Source organism: Budorcas taxicolor, chromosome 12 (genome assembly GCF_023091745.1).
Source record: "Budorcas taxicolor isolate Tak-1 chromosome 12, Takin1.1, whole genome shotgun sequence".
NCBI lineage: Eukaryota > Metazoa > Chordata > Mammalia > Artiodactyla > Bovidae > Budorcas > Budorcas taxicolor.
This window is the reverse complement of record NC_068921.1, coordinates 84169456-84197223: the sequence shown is the minus strand read 5'-3', so window position 1 is coordinate 84197223 and position 27768 is coordinate 84169456. Positions and strand designations below refer to the sequence as shown.

The following is a 27768-nucleotide window of genomic DNA, read 5'->3' as shown; positions in this document are numbered from 1 at the left end:
ACAACTCATAGCTGACAAGATGTGAGAAAATTCGAGGTCCCTTCTGCAGGAAGGAGCAGGTACCAGGGGGTAACTCCACTGTACCGCCTGTCCCCCCAGGGATGTGACTCGTGACCCACAGCTCAGCTCACACTGTCTCCAGTGAAGATAACATCCCTTACCTTGCTTTCAGAATTAATGAGACAATTTTTTTTAAGAACCCATGGCTGCGAAGCACTAATTATTATTATTCTAAGCCATCCTCAGAATAAACCTTTTGAGAGGCACGATCTGGAGGAGGTGCAGGGCCCACAGAACAAAGAGGCAGCTGTGCAGGCTTTTCTGGGAGGCGAGAAGCGCACAGTCTCAGCACGGCGTGCCCCTCGGACACGCTACACTGTTTCTCTGACAAAAGATCACACTTGAAGGGACTGGAGTTTCTTTGGTGTTATTTATACCTGAACCGCAGAAAGGAAAACAAAAAACAAAAAACTGAAGACGGGGCATACTTCTTCAGTTTAAGACCATATGGAACTCAGGGTTTCGAATGCCTCCCACTTGGCCAAGGCTGGACTTACTCATGAAATTACACACTGGGGCTGTGCAATTAAGCATTCTCTGTCAGGAGACATATCTGGGTCCCCAGCCTCAGCTTTTCAGGATGGCACCAGGACTGACCGTGGCTTTCTTCTGACAAGGGTTGAGCTTCCAGGTGTCCCCAGGAATGGATGCAGAGATGCTGGGCAGACTGCCCTTGACTTGAGCCCTCGCTCACCTGCATGAGATGCTTAGGAGGCTGGACATATTCTCCCAAGAGAAGACACTGCGCGCGACCTCGCGCTCATTAGCCCCAGATCCAGTTGTGCTGATTCACTTCTCTTCCCCTCCCAGCGGACAAGAGATTATAATTCCAAACCCAGTCCCGCTAATTAGGGACTTTGGGGGCCTGTTAAAATGTCCCTTTAGAGTTGGCCTCCAGATTTATGCCAGCTTGCAAACGTGCGGTGATGAAACTGACCACAAAATGCTGCCCAGAACGAGACCTTGTTTCACACAATCAAGGGGAATGACATCTGTCTGCACTCACGCCTAAAATATATGCACTAAGAATTCGACCATTCTCTCTCTTCATCTACTGTTCCATGGCTTTTCGCAACATCAGCCTACCATTTTCATCCAGGTAGGTCAGCAGGATGGAGCTCGAGTCAGTGCCTTCCGTGGCATAATCCAGTGGGATGTTTCCATTGACGTCCTGGAGAAGGACGTTGGCTCCAGCCTACAAGCGGAAAAGAAAAATGAACATGGACACGGTTAGCATAAGGGCTACCCAGGTGGCTCAGTGGTAAAGAATCTGCCTGCCAATGCAGAGACTCGGGTTCCATCCCCGAGCTGGGAAGATCCCCTGGAGAAGGAAATGGCAACCCACCCTAGTGTTCTTGCCAGAGAATCCCATGGACAGAGGAACCTGGCGGGCTACAGTCCATGGGATAGAAGAGTCGGACACGACTGAGCAAATTAACATCAACAACTGTTAACACAGAAAGCAGATCAAAACTTGCATTTCTATCCTATTTAGGAAACTGACCCAGGAAAGTTTGCGTTAGATACAGCTGGCAGGATCACATAGGAAATTGGAGTTATTTTTTGAAGACAAATTATAGTAGATGTTTTGTGATCAACTCTGATGGACCAAAAGGTTCAACTGACCCTTGATAGGATCAAGACCCCAGCCCCAAGTACTCGTCCTCACCCTTACCCCCCATGCTGTGCCACAGGACGCTGTCATGTCTGACTCTTTGCAATGCCATGGGCTGCAGCCCACCAGGCTCCTCTGTCCATGGGATTCTTCCAGGCAAGAATACTGGATTGGGTTGCCACTTCCTCCTCCAGGGGATCTTCCCAACCAGGGGATTGAACCCGCTTCTCTTTTGTCTCCTGAATTGGCAGGTGGGTTCTTTACCACTAGCACCACCTGGGAAGCCCCGCCTCCACAACCCCCCTGAAAAAACCCAAATAACCAATCCCTGGCTGCTGAGCCAGGCACACCTCTGTGCCCGCTGTACTAGAGTGGCCTGGCTGTCCTAACACAACACAGTGGCCCTGCCTTTGGAGTCTGACGTCCCGTGTGAACTCCGAGCTTCCCCAGACCATCCTGCTAAATCCTCATGCTCCTTGCTCTCCACAGAAACTCACTGGAGAGCTGTCCTCATGCTATCATTGCTTTAATGAAGCCTGACCCCATGGATTGTAGCCCACCGGGCTCCTCTTTCCATGGAATTCTTCCAGGCAAGAATACTGGAGTGTGTGGCCATTCCCTTCTCCAGGCGATCTTCCCCACCCAGCGTTCGAACCCGAGTCTCCTGCACGGCAGGCAGATTCCTTACCATCTGAGCCACAGGGAAGTCCAACACAGTCACACGACAGTCCCTTTAATAAAGCCTGAGCTCATGGCTTCTGGCTGGTTTTTCTCTTTCCAGAAACTGCTTCCCAATAAAAAAGCATCATCCAGAGACGTTAATGGATGAAGTACACCAGATACGACTATCAGACAACTTTTAGCTTCACAGGCTCTGTTCCTCAGGCACCTCTGAGCCCACCTGCTCAACGCTCCCCCTCCCCCAGCACAAACACAATGACGGACGTGCTTTCATCCTTATCAATAAACAAGTAGTCACAGCAATTGTTACCCTGTCTCTACCTTCTTTAATGAGCTCCATAAAATTTACTAGGCAAGATTTCCCATACGTCTCCTCCCAAAAACCTGTCACTAAACTCAGGCCAAGAAAGTAAACATTTCACCCTATTCTTCTTCCTGAATACAAGTTCATACGGCAATGTGAATATAGTTAATATGGTTCATATAATATCCAAACCCATGACTTTACATAAAAAGGAATAGCTTTTGATATTAAATAGTTTGTATATTTATGATATTAAGGGGCTTCCCAGGTGGCACAGTGGTAAAAAATCTGCCTGCCAATGAGGGAGACCTAAGAGCTGTGGGTTCAGTCCCTGAGTTGGGAAGATGCCCTGGAGAAGGAAATGGCAACCCACTCCAGTGTTCTTGCCTGGAGAATCCATCCCATGGACAGAGGAGCCTGGTGGGCTACAGTCCATGGGGTTGCAAAGAGTCAGACATGACTAACTGGCTGAGCAGACACACATTTATATATTAAATAGCCATATAGCAATGGGCTTCCCAGGTGGCGCTAGTGGTAAAGAGCCTGCCTGCCAATGCAGGAGGCCTGAGAGGTGCAGCTTCGATCCCTGGGTCGGGAAGATCCCCTGGAGGAGGGCGTGGCAACTCACTCCAGAATTCTGAGATCTTCCCTTGTTTGAATGTGTGTGTAGCTATATACTGCTTTCCTAAGCCTTAGCAAGTCTGCACAGGTTTTCCAAAAGACTGCTCTAATTATAGTGAAAAGTAGGTCAAAGTGGTAGAATATTCCAAATCTTCATGTTTTCCCTCCATGTAAGCTGTACTGCTCACCTGACCGTCCAGAGTGAACCACATTTCTATAGCCATGAAAAGAGACTCCCTTATTTAAACAGAACACGTTAGATGTTTCCGATCTTCCCTTACCTAAGGACAACTTCATTTTAAGGTTCTAAAGACGTCAAATTATCTTCTCAGTGCGTTTCGTTTTCTTTCATAGTCAGAGTTTGAAAGGAGGTTACTTGAGGCAGTAGTCTGAAGTAGATTTGCTAATGATTTTTTTTTTTTCTCTTAGTCTCCAACCAGGCAAATAAGGTTTTGCATATTTATCCTAGCTTCACTGGTTAAAGAATCAATTAAGACACAGAACCACAAGGCGCCCTTACTTAATTCAATTCTTACAGGTAGAAGGTAATCAATTTATTTTTTTCCCCAGTGCATAAAGGTTTCAGGTAGAATCTTATCCATGTCAGACATCTGGGTGGCAGATGACAGTGAATCTAATTAAGAGTCACATATTATCAATAACAGCAAAGAGAAACAGTACAGCATCGAGGTACCCCTGAAGGCCGGGCACTGGGGGAGAATGGTTTCCTTTCTTTAAGGACTAATGAGGCTTTTTCAGAGAAAGTCTGAAAACGAAAGGTGGTGCTGAATATTTTATTTGGGTTCATTCACTGAAATTTCAACCCATTAATCACTGGTCTATGCTGCTGAAAAACCAGGTGTCGTCCCACATACAGACCTTCCTGGGGGGCGGGAACTTCCCTAATCACAGACCACATCTTACTCCTCTTTATATCCCCAAAAGTGCCTGGCACATATGAGATCCTAAAAACTATTTGCTGAAAAAAAAAAAAAAAGAAAAAGAAGCAACCAAACCCTGAACTTAGTTACTACAAACTGAGGCAAAGGATTATGATTTCAGGGATAGTTACTTCTAACTAAATCTTCTGACATGCATTTTTAAGAGTCGATACAGACAATTACAAAATCAGTCTACGCGTACTTAGGTTTCCAGCCTTCACTGTTTCTAGATGGGTGACAACTGCAGGAGGCTCTTTCGACCCACCCTCTCCCCATCTCTCCTCCAATTTCCCTCCCTTCCTCTGTCCCTCTGTCCCTCCTTCTCTCCCTCCCTCCCTTCCTTCGTCACTGGACACAGGTGAGACAGCCCACCAGCGCTGGCTCTGTCCCCACCGCTTGATGGTCTGGTCTTAGCCAAGGTCCCCAGAAAGCCTGATCACGTGCAGTAAAACATGAGGCCAAGGAACACCCCGAAAAGGCGGTATTTATCGACTCAGAATTCTGAAACTGTGCGCATGTATATAAAAACCCCACTGGCAAGATTCCTGGCTGATTGTCATTCTTTAGTCTGACGAACTCAGGGTTCATGCGCGCTGATGGCTCCTAATGAGTCCCCCTGGAACGGAGCTGCCGATGACTTGCAGAGCAGAACTCTGAGGCAAGTCCTTCCGTTGGGCGTCAAGAAAATCAATCACACCCTGATTGGTTTCATTAGGGAAATGAGTGTTGTATTATGCAAAAGCAAAGTACTCAAATGCTTTTGCAGTTGAGGACTGGATAGTTCCTACTGGGAGTCCTGAATACATCGCCTCTCTCGTAATTCAAACTGGAAGCCCCACTTTGTCCTAAACTCTGCTCCAGGAGTATTGAAAGAGAATCCAAATCTCCCATTCTCCTCAAATAGGGATCTTCTCTCCTGCACATCAGATAACATTCGAATGAATAAACGCACATTTCTGCAAGTAAATGTTTTACTAGTTTATGTAACAATTTAATGTCAGTGAACAGAAACTTGTCCATGTTTCACTTAATTCTCAAGCATTGAAATTTGAAAGACAGGTACCTGATGGACTTTTAATAAACAAATACCACTTTTTATATGAAAATATTTTGGTTACTTTTAGTTTTGATATAATTACAAGTGAGCTCAAAGTTGCAAGCATAGTGCCAGGAACTGCACTGTGTCTGTAATGGGTTGAACTGCATGCCCCTAAAGAAATACTGACGCCCGAACCTCTGGTGCCAGTGAATGCGACCGTCGTGTGGAAACAGGACGGCTGCTGACGAGCATCCCTAAGACGCCATAAGGATTCCGGGTAAAGTGAATGACAGGCACCCTAACAGGAAGAGTGTCTCTGGGGACAAAGCCACAGAGGGGAGACGGCCACGCGAGGAAGAGGCGGAGATTGCAGTGGTGGCTGCCACAAGCCAGCAGGTAGCTGGGACCCCCAGGGGTGGGAAGAGACACAGAAGGACGCCCTCCAAGAGGTGTCAGGTGGAGCGCAGCCCCCCAGCGCCTTGAGGCTGGGCTTCTAGCCTCCAGAACCGTGAGAACCAGATGCTTCAAGCCACCCTGTTTGTAGAACTTTAGTATGGCCACCCCAGGAAAGGAGTATCATACCGTTTACTCAAATTCACCGGTTAGTTTACTTTCCCGTTTTTGCTTTCTCTTTGTCTCTTTCGTTTTTCCTGAATCACTTCAACTTGAGTACAGGCATCGTGTCACTTTACTCCCAGAGATTTACGCGGTTGTCGTTCACTCATAAGTCGTGTCCCACTCTTTGTGACCCCGTGGACTGCAGCATGTCAGGCTTCCCTGTCCTTCACCATCTGCCAGAGTTTGCTCAAATTCATGCCCATTGATTCAGTGATGCCATCCAACCATCTCATCCTCTGTCATCCCCTTCTCCTCCTGCCTTCAATCTTTCCCAGCATCAGGGTCTTTTCCAAGGAGTCGGCTCTTCCCATCAGGTGGCCATAGCATTGGAGTTTCAGCTTCACCATCAGTCCTTCCAATGAATAGTCAGGGTTCATTTCCTTTACGATGGACTGGTTTGATCTCCTTGCTGTCCAAGGGACTCTTAAGAGTCTTCTCCAACACCACTATTTGAAAGCATCCGTTCTGTGGCACTCAGTCTTTCTTTTATGGTCCACCTTTCACGTCCATACATGACTACTAAAAAAACCATAGCTTTGACTATTCAGACCTTTGTCAGCAAAGTGATGTCTCTGCTTTTTAACATGCTATCTACATTTCTCATAGCATTATATTTTGGTATATACTTCAAAAAATAAGGACATAATTTTGCATGTGTTATCAAACTCAGAACATTCAACATCACTAAATTCTATCCTATATAGCACCGTCCATATCTGAGCTTCATTAATTTCTCTGATGACATCCTTGATCACCATCACCTTCTGACTCAGAATGGAATATGGAGTCACCCCGTTTAGTGTATTTCCCTTTCTCTTTAGCATCCTTCCAGCTGAAACAGTTCATCCTTATTTTTCTTTAAGACCTTCTCTCATTAGGTTCTTCCAATGAAGTTTTTGGCAGGCAAAGCACATAGGGAATCACATTAGGTGTGACCCCTGGGTCCCACTGGTGATGCAGGTAATTGGATCACCTGGTCAAGTGATGTTTTTATGCTGTGAAGTTGCAGCTAGGAACCCATGGCTTCATACTGATATCAGTAAAGGAATGAATCCCTGATACACAGGAGAAGAAAGCTCTTCCATAGAGTTGAACACCAAGTAATACATGCGGCAGGAATGGCAAGGTTAGAATTTAACATTTGTTACAGGAAAACTTCGGAGGTTTCCCTGAGGCTCAGCGGTAAAGAATCCACCTGCAATGCAGGAGGCTCGGGGTGGATGCCTGGGTTAGAAATATACCCATGAGAAGGGAATGGCAACCCAATCCAGTATTCATGCCTGGGAAATCCCATGGACAGGGGAGCCCGGCAGGCTACAGTCCACGGGGTCACAAAGAGTTGGATATGACTGAACAGCTGAGCCCACAGATAATTCTGATCAGATGCAGACGGAAGTGACGATGCACACGTTTTTGCGCGATCCCTGTCGTCTCCACTCTGCACCACTGTGTACTCCTTATTATTGTTGAAACAGACGGATTGGCAAGGATTCTGTTTTATCCTGTGTTATTCAAGCCACCAAAAGGAGCTAGTGGAGAAACACCTTAATCTGGCTACCTCAGACGGTTGAATCACACCCTCTTTCCCCAAACCTGAGCTGACACGTCAGAGTTGTTAATCTCAAGCAAGTCAGAGGGAAGCTTCAGGTAGGGGGTGCACCAGCAGACACCTGTAACAAAGCGACTTAACCCTGATGACCAGGGTTGAGAAGGAATGGCTCACCATCTTGCCATTCCATCCCTCCTGTTACTTGAGTCAGACCACCCAGAGGACTTCAGAGCCACCACCAGCCTGAAAGGGCAGGGAACACAAGGAGCTGAACCCAAGAGTCCATGCATCCCTTGTTCCAAGAAAAGACGCTTCCACCGATCCCTGCTGTCCAAGCAGAAAGAGAAAACTAGAAGTACATAATTTTCCTTCAGCTCCTAGATTTTTGGGCAGATAACATAGGAGGCAATACAGCTGAGGAAACCATTTATTCATCAAGCAATTACATATTAAGTGCTTATTACGGTGAAAGTGTACTTTGAGATTTTAATGATGGTGAATTACTACGGTAATAAAAAATTGAAAACTTGTATGACAAGCGTTTTAAACTTTCTAACAGCTGAAATTACATTGGCACCCATTTTTACAGCTCCCTCTGTAAACATTCTGAGGTCAGTAAGTATTACTCGGGGAGCATGTAAATATTGACGTGTAGCGTGGCTGCCAGGCGAAGCAATAAACCATGCCAAGAAAAGAAACCCTGCAACAAAGAAAAGGTAATTGTAGAATTCCAAGGGACTGGGGTGTGAATGGCATTTACAGTCCTAACTAAAGAAATCTCTAACAGTGATCCAACGGAAGTTTAAGGCGACCATGAGCAGAAGATGAGCACGTAGACAGAACGGGGTATCCCACCAGGGCTTAAAGGAGCTGAAGCCCTGTCTTCCAGACCAAAGAAGAAAAATCAAGGTGTAGCAATCTGAACAGCTATGCAACTCGAAACACATACAAAGGTCAGAGGGACCATCTGGAAGAGTTAGAAGCGCTTGTATCTGGGAGGAAAAGTGTGAAGGGCAGAGCTAGAGAGAAGGGAGAGGGGCTGAGCTTTGCAGGGCTTCCAGTGAGCCTTGGAAAACTCTCTGGCTTTTGAAAATGTGGATATGCATGACAGTTAAGAATCTAACATTAAAAAAAAAGGCACGATAAGTCGCTTTGGTCGTGTCTCACTCTGCAACCCCATGGACTATAGCCCGCCAGGCTCCTCTGTCCGTGGGACTCTCCAGGCAAGAACGCTGAAGTGGGTTGTCATGACCTGCAGGGGACTTCCCAAACCAGGGATCCAACCTGTGTCTTCTATACCTGCTGCATTGCAGGCGGATTCTTTACCACTGAGCCACTGGGGAAGCACACACCCAAAGGATGGCAAGCATAAAAATGTGGCGTGAGACACGATGGCCCGAATCCTGAAGTGACGCAGTAACAGCATTGTAAAAACAGAAAACAGCGAAAACCATCCAAAAGAGGGTAATACTTAGTTAAGGACATTTCATGCAGATGACACCACCCTTATGGCAGAAAGTGAAGAGGAACTAAAAAGCCTCTTGATGAAAGTGAAAGAGGAGAGCAAAAAAGTTGGCTTAAAGCTCGACATTCAGAAAACAAAGATCATGGCATCTGGTCTCATCATTTCCTGGGAAATAGATGGGGAAACAGTGGAAACAGTGTCAGACTTTATTTTTGGGGCTCCAAAATCACTGCAGATGGTGACTGCAGCCATGAAATTGAAAGACGCTTACTCCTTGAAAGAAAAGTTATGACCAACCTAGATAGCATATTCAAAAGCAGAGACATTACTTTGCCAACTAAGGTCCGTCTAGTCAAGGCTATGGCTTTTCCAGTGGTCATGTTTGGATGTGAGAGTTGGACTGTGAAGAAGGCTGAGCACCAAAGAATTGATGCTTTCGAACTGTGGTGTTGGAGAAGACTCTTGAGAGTCCCTTGGATTGCAGGGAGATCCAACCAGTCCATTCTGAAGGAGATCAGCCCTGGGATTTCTTTGGAAGGAATGATGCTAAAGCTGAAACTCCAGTACTTTGGCCACCTCATGCGAAGAGTTGACTCATTGGAAAAAACTCTGATGCTGGGAGGGATTGGGGGCAGGAGGAGAAGGGGCCGACCGAGGATGAGATGGCTGGATGGCATCACCAACTCGATGGACGTGAGTCTGAGTGAACTCCGGGAGTTGGTGATGGACAGGGAGGCCTGGCGTGCTGCGATTCATGGGGTCGCAAAGAGTCGGACACGACTGAGCGACTGAACTGAACTGAAAGGACATTTTATGATGTCACTACGTATCATTGAAAACCATGATGTGGAACAAAATCTTAAGGCCTGGAGAAATACAGAAAAAGTGTATAAAAAATAGGCTACAAGATGTATATATTAATATCAGATGAATTCTGTGTGAATTTTACATGTATGGGGAAGAGAGGGAGGAGAATGAGATTGATTTAAAAACACATCAAAGTATATTCAGTGGGGACATCCCTAGTGGTCCAGTGGCTAAGACGCCCTGCTTCTGCTGCAGGGGACACAGGTTCAACTCCTGGTTGGGGAACTAAGATCCCGCATGAGGCACAGTGCAGCCAAAAAATAGAAAAAGAAATTTAAATAAGTTAGTATTAAAGTAAAAGAACAAAAAAAAAAGCAAGAAGTTAAATATATATATACCCAATGACTATGTGAAGGAATTATGAATGATATTAATTTTCTATACATTTGTGGGTATCTTTCCATTTTCTACAATAAACACATGTGATCTTTACATTGAGAAAATTATCTTTGATACTGAACAATGAATGAAACTATGAGATGAGATGAAAACACATGACCATTCTCTTGGGTCCCTGGCAAGTTTTAAATCTACTAAATTCAAAGGTGAGGAATAAAACTGGAGACAAGTCAGTGATGATCTGATGAGCTGGCTCCAGTAACATTTGAATTAGTCAATGGTCAGAGTATAGTTAAAGGTCAACTATCCAATTAAAAGATACGATTTCATAAGCAAGCCTACTGAATACGAATTTCTGAGAAAAAAAGAGTAAGAAGAGAGATCACAGGTTCGAGGGTTCATAAAGATCCCCCACATGGTTACGGTCAAGTTCAACATCATTTCAAGTACTGGGCACGTATTACATTTTCTATGAAGCCACTTATTTCTTCCCATAGGCTGCTTTGCTGGAAGCACACAAATTTCAGTAAATATCTGTTGACTAAGACCTTACATGAAAGAGCCAGGACATTCCCACTTCATTCATCATCCCTCCATACAGGTATTCTCCAATACCAGTCTGATGTTTATGCTGCTTTAAAAAAATAGCCTATTTGACTAATCGAAACATGTCTTATCTTTTATGAGAAAATGCAGCCTTTTCTGGGCCTATTTTCCAATAAGCTGAGAATACAGGCTGTGAATATTCTCTGTCCCTTTAATACGTTGTGTTGTTGGTCTTCATGTGGGTTTATCTCCAGTGCCTTATGATGTCAGCACCTTTATCTCCTTTTCCTTCTGTGGTGCAGAAAATTCTATTACAGTTTTCATGTTCCATGTTGTAATATTTAGGTACGTACACAAGGGAAACCACGTAAAGTTTAATATGTTTTTACATTTGATGTAAGGATTCAGATGGCAATTTTCTTATAGGTTTGCTTTTTTCCTGTTTCAATGACTAGCTTTTTCCTATACAGTAAGTCCCCCAGATATAAATGCGTTTCATTCTGAGAACATGGCTCTAAGTCCAATTTGTTCCTAAGTCCAACAAAGTTAGCCAAGGCACTAACACAATTAATTGTCTGTAAATACTGTATGGTAATAGGTTTATAATTCTTTTCACACAAATAATACATAAATCTTCCAGTACAATAGAGTAAGCCAGTGCAGCAGCTGGCATCCAGGGGCTGGCATCGACTGAACAGGAAAGAAGAGTTACAGGCTGGAGGAGGGAGAGGAGGTGGGCGGTGGTAGACTGAACCACCAGCAGCGATGGGAGCGCGGGGCAAGCTGCAACTCCACTCACGCCTTGATGGAATGCACGCTGGCATCCTTGCAAGCTCACAACTTGAAGGTTCTTACTTAGCAGATGCATTGCAAGGAGTATAGTCCTCCCGTCACCACAAGGAAACTCTCAAGGTTTTATCCCCTTGACTTTCATGAAAAGGAAAGCTTCCGGTTCTCCTAAATCTGGCTCGCCTTTCTCAGTCTTCTCTGTAGGGTCCTGTTTCTCTCAGAATCTTTTAGTTTGCTTTGGCCCCCTTTCCCAGACGTCACATTTTCGTGGGTTGATCTGATTTACTCGAGGCCTTCTGTTACCCTGTGTATACAAATAAGACTCGTCTCTCTCTCTGCTGAGTTTCAGAACTAACTGCAGCCTAGACTTCCCCAGGTGGATGTCTTCTTGTCTTCTATTGATCCTGACCTTCAAATATTCAAAAAAGTTCACAGTCCTTCTCATGGAAAAAGATTTCTTGGCTGCTGTCTGCTTTCTTTGTACATTGCAACCTCTCTCCCAATTTTCAGAATCAGAAAGCTTTAGTTCATTCTAAAATCCCCTCCCCTTCTTTAATGCCTACATTTCAAAGGTCAATATTACTATTGACTTCAATGCAAAATATATCATCACTATTTCCTTCATTCACATGGTTACCACTCTCAACTCACAATCACTGGGTTTTAGGAAATGTTCTCCCAAAGGCAGGCTCTCCAGGGAGATGTCCCTTGGATTTTACACCACTGCTTCCCAGGCCTCTCAGACCAGCTCAGACTCTCTACTCTCGAGCTTGCAGAGCACCCTTTACTAGCTCCTCACAGGCCTCACTGAAAGCTAAGACTGGATGCATGATATGCATAAATATATGCATAAAAATGCATTTAAAAAAACACAGGACTTCCCAGGTGGTGCAGTGGTAAAGAATCTTCCTGCCAAGCAGGAGACACAGGTTCTATCCCTGGGTCGGGAAGGTCCTCGGGAGAAGGAAATGGCAACCCACTTCAGGATTCTTGCCTGGAAAATCCCCATGGACAGAGGAGCCTGGCGGGCTACAGTCCATGGGGTCACGAAGAGTCAGACACGACTGACTGACTTGACGTATAATCTTTAAAGTCCTAACCCAATGTTTTAATATTATCCTTCAAGAATTATAGAAAGGGGCAACAGCATTTCTGTCTAAAAAATTGTTCCCAAACTAAATTTTCTTTTGCATTTTAATGCCTAAGAAGTCAAATTGGATTAAATTTGAATATATTTCATAGTCTTATCACACTTTTCCACATCATTTCTTTCATATGATATTCCTTCATTTTCCTAGTTTCTTGGGCATATAGATTGCTCCTTTCTTCCTGAGTCATCTCTTATCAATGATTTAGCAAACAATATACAGTAACATGCCTACCAAACAAGTATCAAAAATACAGGATAGTAATAAAAGCAAGGGTATAATGTGTGCATTTTATGAAACAGTAATCCCCACCTCATCTACATTCACATTTTAACACAGAATTCTGAAAGTTTGTTAAGATGTTTGCAAATTACACAGTTCTCAAAGTAAAAGTCTTTGGAGGGTTTAAATATTACTTTTTTTATGGACTACAATCATTAAGAGAAGATAGCCTACAGGATTTGTCGAAGAGTGATTTTCATTTGGCAAGTTCTGGCTGGAGATTTTGAAATTAAATTATTTTAAAAAACATGGATCTCATAATATCTTCACTGAAAGAGATAAAGTATCTAAAGTGTAAATGACCTAACATCATATTTCTATTAATATTAAAATACCCAAATCTTACTACCGCCATTGATAAAATATTGAAAAAGAAATAAGGGTGTCAAGAATAACGAATGGCAGAGAGGTTACATTAAAGCATTGAGCGGGAGTATTACTGTTCTGGGCCTGACATCTATGTGTTTTCCCAAAGTAAGTGAGCAGTTTACACTACAATGGTATAATAAAGCACTTTTCAAATGTGGTTTAAATATTCAATGTTTCTTTAAATTTGAATGTGAAGAAATTTCTGATTTTGTGGAGCTTGATTTACTAGCAAACACTACAGACTCAGCTCCCTGGGATGAGTTCTGAACCGAATAGAAAATCACTGATAACTGCCACCCACACCAGACAGCAAGTGAGCCCGCCGAGTCTGTTTTCCTCCTGGAGTCGGAGCGTGGAACAGCGAGCTCTGGTGACTGAAGTCCAAAGAGCAGCATTCCTGCCCTTGCTCAGGCACAGGGGTGTGAACTCACCCTCTTCTCAGATGAACGGACTGTATGGAAGTCAGCCTCAAAACTGAGCAATCCTGAACAACACACGGAAGTGTGCTATATACAAGCCATTGGTACTGAACCAAAATACACACTCACAAAACAAGCTCTAGCCAGAGGACACACGATTGGACAGATGTGCACGGGACCCTGGTCAGCAACTTCCAGGATATGAAATGAGAAAGAGCACAAGGTGGATAGAAAGTCAAGGTGCCAAATCTCAGGATTCAGGATGTGGCATTTCCGTTCCGTTAAATGTCTGGATGCGATCTGAGGGCTCAGAACATGTGTAACTAGCGCTAAGGTAGACACTGAAAGAAGCAGCCTTCCCTAGAAAGTTCTTCAGATATTCTCTTTACCTTTTTTTTTATGCTACACCATAGAGGGAAGACAGCACAATTCTGCCAGGACACGCTGACTTCTATAAAAAATCCTTGCGGATGCTTCCATTGCTGATAATTTACAACACAAATACAGCAACTGTCCAAGAAGCTGATGTGATGTCTGTATCACGAATACGCAGATAGCATCAGCTGTGTAACATCTGACAGCTCTCAAAATACAACGCCGGTTTTTTTATTATATTTTATAGTAACCATTCAGGTCATTAATTGTAAGAGGTGTGCAAGTGGATGGAGACCCTGATTCTTTTCCAGCTAAGTATCATTTTATAGGTTTATTCTGATGGCCCAAAGGGGACTTATTTTCAGAAATGTAATTTAAGAGTGTAGGAAGGCTACAGGGGCAGACTTAGGCATTGCAATAGGTTCTATATTATCTTAGATTTTAAAAAACTAATGAATTTCCAGGATCCTGCTTTTACTTAACACCTATTTCAAAATCCATTTCGCTTCTTTAACTATAAATGAGTTAAGGCTATTACAAAGTGTAAATTCCTTGTAGAAGCCTAGTAATATTTTTGGATAACAGAGAAATCAATAAAGCGATTCCTGGAAAGAAGTAACTCTAAAGAGAAAAATGACATTTAACTAATGCAAAAACATATAATATTCCAAAATAGCAGGATTATGCTTTATTGTTGTTAAGCCTCTCTTATTATGCATTTGATTTATTATACTGGTATAATGTCCCATTCCTTACATCCTTTATATCAACCTTTTTGATGTACTTAATTATTTGATGCACATTAATGTTTGACATATTTAATAATCAATGTACTTATTTTAGAACCAAACATTAAATATTTTAATACTTGTTTGACAAAATTATTTTCCTCTAAAAATTCATATATTTTTTCAAATAAAAATTTCAACCTGATATCAAGCTCTAATTGGCTGGATTCACCTGTGGCCCAGATTTCGAGGTTGAAACATATTCCTGGCAACTTCAGTTCTCTGATGGGTCCAAGAAAAGATACTGATTTTTAGTTCATTCAACCTTTTTCTTCTCTGAAGGACAGGAATGACAAATTCCTAGCATATCTGAGCTGAAACCAGAAATCGTCCGTATGTGTTTTTTTACTAATGACACTTTGCTTGTTTTCTGAAATTTACTTTTATGGTCTCAATCACTGTTTAAAATGAGCAAGTATTTTCACTCTACATAAGATACTTATACCATCAACTCTACTGTTGAGAAAGACAAGATAGCAATAGATTTAGAAAAACACAACTTAAGAACAACCAAAAATTCAGACGAACAGAAACAGAAAATAGAACAGCGGTTCCCAAGGGCTGGAGGGCAGACAGAATGGGAGATGCTAATGAGATGGCAGCAGCCTTTAGTTCTAAGATGAATAAGCCCCAGGAGTGAACGCATGCTACAGCGACTACAGTTCATAATAGATATTGCACACCTGAATTTTGCTAAGAGAACAGATTTTAAGCATCTCACTCCCCCTCAAAAAAAATTATTGCTAACTATGTGAGATGAAAGTGAAAGTTGCTTAGTCGTGTCCAACTCTTTGTGACCCCATGGAGTATACAGTCCAGGGAATTCTTCAGTCAAGAATATTGGAATGGGTAACCTTTCCCTCCTCCAGGGGATCTTCCCAACCCAGGGATTGAACCCAGGTCTCCCGCATTGCAGGCAGATTCTTTACCAACTGAATCACCAGGGAAGCCCAAGAATACTGGAGTGGGTAGCCGATCCCTTCTCCAGGGGATCTTCCCAACTCAGGAACTGAACAGGGGTCCCCTGAATTGCAGGAGGATTCTTTACCAGCTGAGCTACCAGGAAAGACCATGTGAGATGATGGATGTGTTCACTTACTTGATTGTTGTAATCATTGTACAAAACAGAGTTAATTCATCATGTTGTAAAATACATACAGGATTATTTGTCAAGTATACCACAATAAAACCGAAAAAAGAAAAAATTTATTATTACTCAATAGTCACTAAAAGGGCTTATACCCAGACTAGCTGTCTTCGAATTTGTACTCTGATTAGCACAAAGAATACAAATGTGAGTAAAAAATATTGAATATTTACCCCATTTCCTTGCTTGACAAACTTGCTTTTAAACCTAGTGAAATATACATTAAGTTGGATAAACCATGAAATGTGTCCATTGACCCCATCACAGGGATGTCAAAGCATTCTTATCAAAGGGCCATTTGAGGGGCTTGAGTGGAGAGAAATCATGTCACCTAGATGGGGTGATGGGGGCCATAAATTAGGGTCAGGAAAACTACACTGTCCTTCAGAGAAGTTTGACTATGAAAACAAGAAGGATAACAGGGTGACCATCCAAGGAAAGAAGTTTGATCAATTTTGTATTCTTTTGTTTTTCTGATTTTTTTTTTAACTAATGGAATGTACTGGAACATCAGTCAGTCAGTTCAGTCACTCAGTCATATCTGACACTTTGGAATCCCATGGACTGCAGCATGCCAGGCTTCCCTGCCCATCATCAACTTCCGGAGCTTACTCAAACTCATGTCCCTTGAGTCAGTGATGCCATCCAGCCATCTCATCCTCTGTCGTCCCCTTATTCTCCCACCTTCAATTTTTCCCGCATCAGGGTCTTTTCCAGTGAGTCATTTCTTCACATCAGGTGGCCAAAGTATTGGAGTTTCACCTTCAGCATCAATCCCTCCAATGAATATTCAGGACTGATCTTTAGGATGGACTGGTTGGATCTCCTTGCAGTTCAAGAGACTCTCAAGAGTCTTCTCCAACAGCACAGTTCAAAAGCATCAATTCTTTGGCGCTCAGCTTTCTTTATAGTCCAACTCTCAAATCCATACCTGACTACTGGAAAAACCATAGCTTTGACTAGACAGACCTTTGCTGGTAAAGTAATGTCTCTGATTTTTAATACGCTGTCTAGGTTGGTCATAGTTTTTATTCCAAGGAGCAAGCATCTTTTAATTTCATGGCTGCAGTCACCATCTGCAGTGATTTTGGAGCCCCCCAAAATAAAGTTTCTCACTATTTCCATTGTTTCTAAATCTATTTGCCATGAAATGATGGGACTGGATGCCATGATCTTCCTTTTCTGAATGTTGAGTTTTAAACCAACTTTTTCACTCTCCTCTTGCAGTTTCATCAAGAAGCTCTTTAGTTCTTCTTTGCTTTCTGCCATAAGGGTGGTATCATCGTCGTATCTGAGGTTAATGATATTTCTCCTGGCAATCTTGATTCCAGCTTGTACTTCATCCAGCCCAGCATTTCAAATGATGCACTTTGCATATAAGTTAAATAAGCAAAGTGACAATATGTAGCCTTGATGTATTCCTTTCCTGATTTAGAATGAGTCTGCTGTTCAATGTCCAGTTCTAACTGTTGCTTCCTGACCTGCATACAGATTTTTCAGGAGGCAAGTCAGGTGGTCTGGTATTCCCATCTCTTTAAGAATTTTACACAGTTTGTTGGGATCCACACAGTTAAAAGCTTTGGCATAGTCAATAAAGCAGGAGTAGATGTTTTTCTGTAATTCTCTTGCTTTTTCAACAATCTAATGGATGTTGGCAATTTGATCTCTGGTTTCTCTGCCTTTTCTAAAACCAGCTTGGACATCTGGAAGTTCACAGTTCACGTACTGTTGAAGCCTGGCTTGGAGAATTTTGAGCATTACTTCACTAGCGTGTAAGATGAGTGCAATTGTGCTATAGTTTGAACATTTTTTGGCATTGCTTTTCTTTGGGATTGGAATGAATACTGACCTTTTCCAGTCCTGTGGCCACTGCTGAGTTTTCCAAATTTGCTAGCATATTGAGTGCAGCACTTTCACAGCATCATCTTTTAGGATTTGAAATACTCAACTGGAATTTCATCACCTCCACTAGCTTTGTTTGTAGTGATGCTTCCTAAGGCCCACTTGACTTCACATTCCAGGATGTCTGGCTCTAGGTGTGTGATCACACCATCATGATTATCTGGCTCATGAAGATCTTTTTTGTACAGTTCTTCTGTGTATTCCTGCCACCTCTTCTTAATATCTCCTACTTCTGCTAGGTCCATACCATTTCTGTCCTTTATTGTGCCCATCTTTGCATGAAATGTTCCCATGGTGAAGAGGTCTGACAGAATGTGGTCCACTGGAGAAGGGAATGGCAAACCACTTCAGTATTCTTGCATTGAGAACCCCATGAACAGTATGAAAAGGCAAAAAGATAGGACACTGAAAGATGAACTCCCCAGGTGAGTAGGTGCCAATATGCTACTGGAGATCAGTGGAGAAATAACTCCAGAAAGAATGAAAAGATGGAGCCAAAGCAAAAGCAACACCCAGCTGTGGTTGTGACTGGTGATGGAAGTAAAGTCCAATGCTATAAAGAGCAATATTGCATAGGAACCTAAATGTTAGACCCATGAATTAGATGTTAGGTCCATGAATCAAGGTAAATTGGAAGCGGTAAAACAGGAGATGGCAAGAGTGAACATTGACATTTTAGGAATCAGAGAACTAAAATAGACTGGAATGGGTGAATTTAACTTAGATGACCATGATATCTACTACTATGGGCAAGAATCCCTTAGAAGAAATGGAGTAGCCATCATGGTCAACAAAAAAGTTTGAAATGCAGTACTTGGATGCAGTCTCAAAAATGACAGAATAATCTCTGTTCATTTCCAAAGCAAACAGTTCAATATCACAGTAATCCAAGTCTATGCCCTGACCAGTAATGCTGACGAAGCTGAAGTTGAATGGTTCTATGAAGACCTACAAGACCTGCTACTACTAATGCCCAAAAGAGATGTCCTTTTCACTATAGGGGACTGGCATGCAAAAGTAGCAAGTCAAGAGATACCCGGAGTAACACGCAAATTTGCCCTTGGAATACGGAATGAAGCACGGAAAAGACTAATTGAGTTTTGCCAAGAAAATGCACTGGTCATAGCAAACACCCTCTTCCAACAACACAAGAGAAGACTCTACTCATGGACATCACCAGATGGTCAACACTGAAATCAGATTGATTATATTCTTTGCAGCCAAAGATGGAGAAGCTCTATACAGTCAGCAAAAACATGACCAGGAGCTGTGTGGCTCAGATCATAAACTCCTTATTACCAAAATCAGACTTAAATTGAAGAAAGTGGGGAAAACCACAAGACCATTCAGGTATGACCTAAATCAAATCCCTTACAATTATACAGTGGAAGTGAGAAATAGATTCAAGGGACTACATCTGATAGACAGAGTGCCTGAGGATCTATGGACGGAGGTTTGTGACACTGTACAGGAGGCAGGGATCAAGAACATCCCCATGGAAAAAAAATGCAAAAAGGCAAAATGGCTGCCTGAGGAGGCCTTACAAATATCTGAGAAAAGAGGAGAAGCTAAAGGCAAAGAAGAAAAGGAAAGATATACCCATTTGAATGCAGAGTTCCGAAGAATAGCAAGGAGAGGCAGGAAAGCCTTCCTCAGCGGTGAATGCAAAGACATAAGGAAACAAAAGAGTGGGAAAGACTAGAGATCTCTTCAAGAAAATTAGAGATACCAGGGGAACATTTCATGCAAAGATGGGCTCGATAAAGGACAGAAATGGTATGGACTAGAACATAACCATGAAAGAAGTTAAAGGGAAAGGATACAAGGATGACTATGGAAATGAAAGCCCCATAAATGATGATAGAGAAATCTCTGGAGAAGGAGCAACTCATAGACTCTGAAGAGGATGTGGAAGGAATTAGCTTATAAAAGAGAACAAACACCTCTCTAAGGGTGGAAGAAAGCCGGGGAATATTTAGGAAAAAATCAGTACAGTTTTTAGTAGGAAGTTGAAGGTATTGAAGCCTGAAAACTTCAATTTTCTCAGAAAAGCTGAAGCCAAGACCAACCTCTGAAAAATATAGTAACTCTGGCATGTGTGTTGTCATTTACATAAAGAGTTGAGTGATACTCATATGTTCTGCCCAGTTCCTACTGGAAACCAAGGCGTATCATGAACTGTTGGGCTTTAGCTCATTTTCTAGGGAGAAATAAAATGTCATGAAATGGCAGGGTACCTTGTGTTCTAATATTTAACAGATCAAAGTGATGGAAAGGGTAATTTATAATTAAAGTAAAAGTGAAGCCACTCAGTTGTGTCTGACTCTTCGCGACCCCGTGGACTGTAGCCCACCAGGCTCCTCTGTCCATGGGATTCTCCAGGCAAGAGTACTGGAGTGGGTTGCCATTCCTTCTCCAGGGGATCTTCCTGACCCAGGGATCGAACCCAGGTCTCCCGCATTGCAGGCAGATGCTTTGAACTCTGACACACCAGGGAAGCCCAATTTATAATTAAACAAATATAGAAAACTGTGTACTAAGATTTAACCTGGAAATAGTCTAAGTAATGAATGAATGAAGTCTTGGGATGATTTAATTTAGGTCTATCAACTTGGCCAAGCTCTCCAGGCGGTACAGCGGTGAAGAATCCTCCTGCCAGTGCAGGAGATGCAAGAGGCAGAGGTTTAATCCCTGGGTCAGGGAGATCTCTGGGGGAGAAAAGGGCAATCCACTCTAGTATTCTTGCCTGGAAACTTCCATGGACAGAAGAGCCTGGCAGGCTACAGTCCACGGGGTCGCAACTGAGCACAGCGCACATCGGCTTCAGCCACCTAACACGGAGCAGGCAGTATGTGTTTTGAAACATCATTTGCTATTTCAGTGACAGCAGAGCTGCTAGGTTCCAGCAGTTGCCCATTAAAATGATCTAGTCCCGCTTTCCCCATTGAACAGTGTGTGACATCCTACTTCCCGCAGGCAGAGACACTGCTCACATGAGATATGCAAACACCAAAGGCCAAGGATGGAGGAAACATACAGGGCAATTTCAGGGAATCAGCCCTCCGTTACTGGAGTGACACAATGATAGTATGCTGCTGCTGCTGCTAAGTCGCTTCAGTCGTGTCCAACTCTGTGCGACCCCATAGACGGTAGCCCACCAGGCTCCCCTGTCCATGGGATTCTCCAGGCAAGAACACTGGAGTGGGTTGCCACTGCCTTCTCCACAATGATAGCATACCCTTACTGAAACACTAATGTTTCATTATTACTGAAACAAGTATAGTATTAGTCTCACTCGCTAAATGACTATCCATGTGCTGGTATCTCCTACACTTCATGATTTCAGGGAATGAAAATATATTGCAAGATATCCTGGGAAAATTTAACAGTAAGGATTCAGCAATTCAACATTCCCTGTCATCCCTTGAAAAATAAAACTATTAAATAACACTTTATCCTCAGTTATCTATTAGTCATTTCTTGACATTATGTATAATAGACACCCTTTAGAGTAAGGTTTATTAAACAGATCCAAGACAAGTGAAGAATCAAAGCTTTTTCTCCCCAAGATAAAAAAATGTGAGATGACTATTCAGGAGCATAGGTAATCATTTTCCCCCAGTAGAAGCGTATTATACAGTGCTTAACTCAAATTATTTTCCATTTAAAATGATTAACTCTGCTATAAAAAATAATTTGTTTCTTATGGTTCAAAATGCAATGGGCTGCTAAAATGGACAGGCTGGTCACAGTTTTAGGATTGTTAATAGGACAGCACAGCTTAGCAACTGTGGCCACAGCAAAAAATTAAACGTGAAAATTCAGATCTAGCATGCCTCAGATAAATGCAACCCTGTAATCCAAAGTCATGTCAGCGAAGTGGACACTGAGCAATGCTATTAAGACACCATGGTACGAAATAGCACAGAGAAGTCTATTGTTCCTCTCTCCACAGACAAGAGGCAGAGCAGATTCTGACGCTGACAAGTATACATTCAACCCATAGATGCACTAATAAAACATGCCATAAATCGGATATGTCTGCAGATGTGACTGCAGCCATGAAATTAACAGACGCTGACACCTCGGAAGGAAAGTTATGACCAACCTAGACAGCATATTCAAAAGCAGAGACATTACTTTGCCGACTAAGGTCCATCTAGTCAAGGCTATGGTTTTTCCAGTAGTCATGTATGGATGTGAGAGTTGGACTGTGAAGAAGGCTGAGCACCGAAGAATTGATGCTTTTGAACTGTGGTGTTGGAGAAGACTCTTGAGAGTCCCTTGGACTGCAAGGAGATCCAACCAGTCCATTCTGAAGGAGATCAACCCTGGGATTTCTTTGGAAGGAATGAGGCTAAAGCTGAAGCTCCAGTACTCTGGCCACCTCATGCGAAGAGTTGACTCATTAGAAAAGATTCTGATGCTCGGAGGGATTGGAGGCAGGAGAAGAAGGGGACGACAGAGGATGAGATGGCTGGATGGCATCACTGACTCGATGGACATGAGTCTGAGTGAACTCCGGGAGTTGGTGATGGACAGGGAGGCCTGGCATGCTGTGATTCATGGGGTCGTAAAGAGTCGGACACGACTGAGCAACTGAATTAACTGATAATTATATATATATATGACCAGGTTGAAATAAATATGACGTCAAGATTTTCAAGAGAAAGTTTGAGTTAACCACTTTTCAGCCTTTACAATTTACTCTTGGCTAACAGATGACACCACCCTTATGGCAGAAAGTGAAGAGGAACTAAAAAGCCTCTTGATGAAAGTGAAAGAGGAGAGTGAAAAAGTTGGCTTAAAGCTCAACATTCAGAAAACGAAGATCATGGCATCCGGTCCCATCACTCCATGGGAAATAGATGGAGAAACAGTGGAAACAATGTCAGACTTTATTTTTTTGGGCTCCAAAATCACTGCAGATGGTGACTGCACCATGAAATTAAAAGACACTTACTCCTTGAAAGAAAAGTTATGACCAACCTAGATAGCATATTCAAAAGCAGAGACATTACTTTGCCAACTAAGGTCCGTTTAGTCAAGGCTATGGTTTTTCCTGTGGTCATGTATGGATGTGAGAGTTGGACTGTGAAGAAGGCTGAGCGCCAAAGAATTGATGCTTTCGAACTGTGGTGTTGAAGAAGACTCTTGAGAGTCCCTTGGACAGCAAGGAGATCCAACCAGTCCATTCTAAAGGAGATCAACCCTGGGATTTCTTTGGAAGGAATGATGCTAAAGCTGAAACTCCAGTACTTTGGCCACCTCATGCAAAGAGTTGACTCATTGGAAAAGACTCTGATGCTGGGAGGGATTGGGGGCAGGAGGAGAAGGGGACAACAGAGGATGAGATTGCTGGATGGCATCACTGACTCGATGAACGCGAGTCTGAGTGAACTCCGGGAGATGGTGATGGACAGGGAGGCCTGGAGTGCTGCGATTCATGGGATCGCAAAGAGTCGGACACAGCTGAGCAACTGAATTGAACTGAACTGAACTGAACTGAACAGAGAAGTTTCTTAAAGTCTGGGAAACAGCAAATCACTATGGAATTATTTTAAAAGAAGTCATTTAATGTGCTGATGATTGTAGCAGCAAGTGGGAGAAAATGCCAAAGAATAGGGGAATACAATAAAAGAGCCCCAAACGGAGTGTCAAGAAATCCTTCTCATCAAAATGGAGCTATCACGGAGTCTGACAATGACATGAAGAGGGTGTCCCCAGTCGAGACAACAATTTAGTACTTCTTCAGATTGTCCTTCTTTTTCTAAGCAAGAATTTGGGAAATGGCATTGGTGCCAGAGCTTCTTGATTTTCCTTGGAAGATACTGTTTAACCTCAATAGGAACAAGGCTCACATATATTTCCTCAGATATGCAAAAACTCACACAGAAGACCTAACTAATTTGCCACTATATGTCTAACTTATTTCTATAATTATTGTGTACCTTCTATATTGACACCAAATGTACCAGTTCTTGCTCCGGTTATAATCATGCTTCATCCCTGCCCTCAGGGTGGTTGGGGTGATTTTCTACTTCTGGTCCGTCAGTGATATTTCCAACGGCCATGCTGCTCGAGACCACAGTCTCCATATGCTGAAGGGGAGTCTTCTGCACGTGGTTACAGTTGCTGCGCCTTCAAATCACAACCCTGCCATTATTGAGCCCTTCCCCTGGCTGTCCGTAAAAGTTTAAATTGTCAGCATCATATGAGATGCCTAGACCAGGACTAAGTGCAGACTCTGTAAAGAAGTCAGATCCTCCTACCCTTTTCCATCAGAAGTAAGAAATAGATGTTCCAGAATGAAGGCAGGAAGGAAATCCTGGCAGGCAGTGAAATAAGGGCTGACAAGCTCTCTGAACTCAGGAAAGACTTCATCCAGCAGTATACATTGAGGAAATGAGAGAAGGATTTTAAGAATTCAAGCACATTCACAGGAATATGGGGTTCTCAGAATAACCACAGGCATTCTGCATGAATGAAACAGAAATAGAAAGCCTATTCTGGCAAAGGTTTGGCATAACTAATCACAATCAGAGGAAATAATTGGAGACAGGGCTTGAAAAAGTGACTCAATCTCTCAACTAATATTCAGGAAAAAAAAATAAATTGAAACATAGGAAAACCGGAAAAGCTATGAATCTAACTTTCTATCTTGTTCTTATAAAATCAAAGTTCAACATCACTCAAGTCATTCAGTGGTTGAACTTTCCAAAAAAAAAAAAAATATATATATATATATATACATATTAGAATGTCCTGGCAGTCTAGTGGTTGGGATGCCATGCTCCCATTGCAGAAGGCGTGAGTTCGATCCTTGATCTGGGAAGCAGGATGCCACATGCCTTGCATCCAAAACAAACAAATAAGCATGGGAAAATGAGGAATAAATGATTTCTAAGAAGTTAGCCTGCTCTTCTATGAGTACAGAGAATTCTAAACAGTTCACAGTTGATTTCATAATGTCACTTGAAAGGTCATATAATTCTCTTCTGAGATGAGTCTTAAATTTTCCTATAATAATAAGCAACTAAGCAAACCCCACAGTCTTTATGCTGACATGCTAGAGCAGGTCCTCTTAGGCTATGTTTCTGTAAAATGAAGACTTGTTCTTATCAATGAGCTAAGTGCCTTACTGTGTGTTTTCCTGTAGCGTCCGAGCCCTCCAAATGATTCTATTTCAAGCTCAACTCCTTATTTCCTTTATCTTTTTTTATTCATTTATTATAGCCGCCACATTCCAGGATTTGAAAGGAACACATTTCTAGTGATATACACTTCTACTATAAAAACAAAAAAATATATATAAATTCTTGAGGGACAAATTAGACAAAACTAGGCCAAATTAAACCTCTTACAAGATTAAGGACGTCTTCAGTCATAGACTTCATCCTAAAATGCTTCTGCTTATGATCTTAAAAAGGGAGAAGAAAGTGGTGTGGTGGGATTGTGTTTTCTAAAAGGATGTGTTCAAGTCCTAACCCTAAAATCTGTGACAGATCTTATGTAGAAATAAGGTCTTTGCAGATCAAGGTGAGATGAGGCTGTTAAGGCAGACACTAAACCCTATGACTGGTGTCTTTATAAAGGGGTATTTGGATGCAGAGATATAGGAACGAAGGTCCTGTGATAACGGAGCCAGAGAGTGGGGCATCTCTCAACAAAGGACACCAAGGATTCCAAGGGGTCTCTAGAAGCTAGGGGAACCCACAGAAGAATTCTTCCCTGGAGCTCACAGAGGCAATGTTGAAAGCATTGCCAACATCTTGATGTTAGACTTCTGTTCTTCAAAATGCAGGACAATATGGTTCTTTTATATTTAGCCATCAAGCGTGCGGCTATTGGTTAGGGCAGGCACCAAGACCCATGGGAAAAAGGATCAACTTTGGACAACGATCTTGGGTTCAAATCTATACTATGTTTTCTGGACTATGGCAACTTGCTTAATATCTTTGAGTACCAATTTGCTTGCATGTGAAATCTTGAGGGCTTCTGTAAAAAGCCAGGTACATAATAGAAAATCACTAAGGAATTATATGATTTTTATTAATAAAGCGAAAAAGCAAAATCATTCATTCTGACTCTTATATTCTAGTATGCATTCTAACAATCCTGCATAATTTCTTAAAATCTTTGTTAGAGATAAACCAGTCAGAAAGGATTCCAATTCTAAAATAATAACAGTATGTGTAAGGATCCATGTCTATGTCTGAGCTATAACTGAAGACAATGACAGCAAAATAATTCCAGTGATTTTATATTTCAAGTTTTCACTTTCCTGTAAACACAAATGTTGTAGATACCTCTTTGCTAGATTTTAACAAAAGAAGAAGATTCAATATAAACCATATATCCTTACTATCATATGCCCAGCTGGGCTGAACATTAGGAAAATGAATTGAGAGAGAAGACAACAATCATCAAACTATTCAGTTAGCTCTGACTTGTGAGGTATCAAGGCATACAGTTTCCAAGAAAAAGGTGAGAGGAGTTCAGTTTGGTATGCTATCTACACAAATTGTTTTACTAACTATACAGTGACCCACCACCTCAGTCTCTTAATTATCTTGTAATTCCAGGCAACAAGTGCTGACATAAACACATATTTTTTCTCAACTGAAGTATCACATACCATGAAAGAGTATTAGTTAAGTATGTAGACTTTTCTACGTCTGGGTACTTAGTTAAGTATCTAGACTTCTCTATGCCATCAAATCTCTTCAAATGGTAACAAACTGAATCGCTTTACTCACTAATATAAGCAGCAGGACAACATCAGGGTTGTCACATGCACAGGCAATGTGCATCGGTGTCCAGAAGTCTTCATCCTGGTGGTTGACATTGGCCCCTCTGTCAATCAGGATCTCTGCGATGAAGACATTATCATACCGAGCACACTAAAAAAAGAAAAAAAAAGAAAGAAAAAAGGAAAATATACTATTGCAATAAATCAAATTTCTTTTCTACATACAGAAAACTTTAGTGCCAGTTATGGAAGTTGGGAGGTGGAGCTCAACTGGCGAGGAATTTGCTCCCCTTCTGCACTAACTCACAAGGAAAGAAGCGTATGTAAGAAAGGAAAACTGAATCTATGGACAGTAGAAAGAAAAAGCAGACTAGATATTATAGAAGACAAGATCAGTGACTTAAAGGCGGTGAAAACTATACGACATGAAACAGAGAGAAAAATGACTAAATAAATAAACAGAGTATCAGAGAGCTGTAGGAAAACTTCAAACTGACTGATAACCCATTAGACTGACAACATTGGAAATGGGGGCTACAGGATAAATTTCTGAGATCCAACCAGTCCATTCTGAAGGAGATCAGCCCTGGGATGTCTTTGGAAGGACTGATGCTGAAGCTGAAACTCCAGCACTTTGACCACCTCATGAGAAGAGCTGACTCATTGGAAAAGACTCTGATGCTGGGAGGGATTGGGGGCAGGAGGAGAAGGGGATGACAGAGGATGAGATGACTGGATGGCATCACTGACTCGATGGACGTGAGTCTGAGTGAACTCCGGGAGTTGGTGATGGACAGGGAGGCCTGGCGTGCTGCGATTCATGGGGTCGCAAAGAGTCAGACACGACTGAGCGACTGAACTGAACTGAACTGACTGAAAATTAGCAATTAGAAGACAGCCTAATTTTTAAGCTTCCCTGGTGGCTCAGCGGTAAAGAGTCCACCTGCCAGGGCAGGAGACACAGGTTCAATCCCTGGGTCAGGAAGATCCCCTGGAGAAAGAGATGGCCACCCACTCCAGGATTCTTGCTGGGGAAATCCCATGAACCAGAGGAGCCTGGGGGGCTATAGTCTCTGGGATAGCAAATAGCTGGACAAGATTGAGCGACTGAGCAGAACAGGAAAGTGATTAAAACACTTGGCATTTAAGCTT

The 27768-nt window shown here is 42.5% G+C and overlaps 1 protein-coding gene across 1 annotated transcript in view; it reads right to left on the bottom strand.

Annotated features, from left to right (window-relative positions):
* The window catches only part of MYO16 (myosin XVI), a 395654-nt gene that overhangs the window by 325355 nt on the left and 42531 nt on the right, over positions 1-27768 (bottom strand). Inside the window, exons 3-4 of the mRNA XM_052650218.1 lie at positions 26624-26767; positions 1147-1255 (exon numbers count right to left, since the gene is read on the bottom strand). Coding sequence (XP_052506178.1) covers positions 1147-1255; positions 26624-26767 — 253 coding nt within the window. The remainder of the gene's footprint in view (positions 1-1146; positions 1256-26623; positions 26768-27768) is intronic.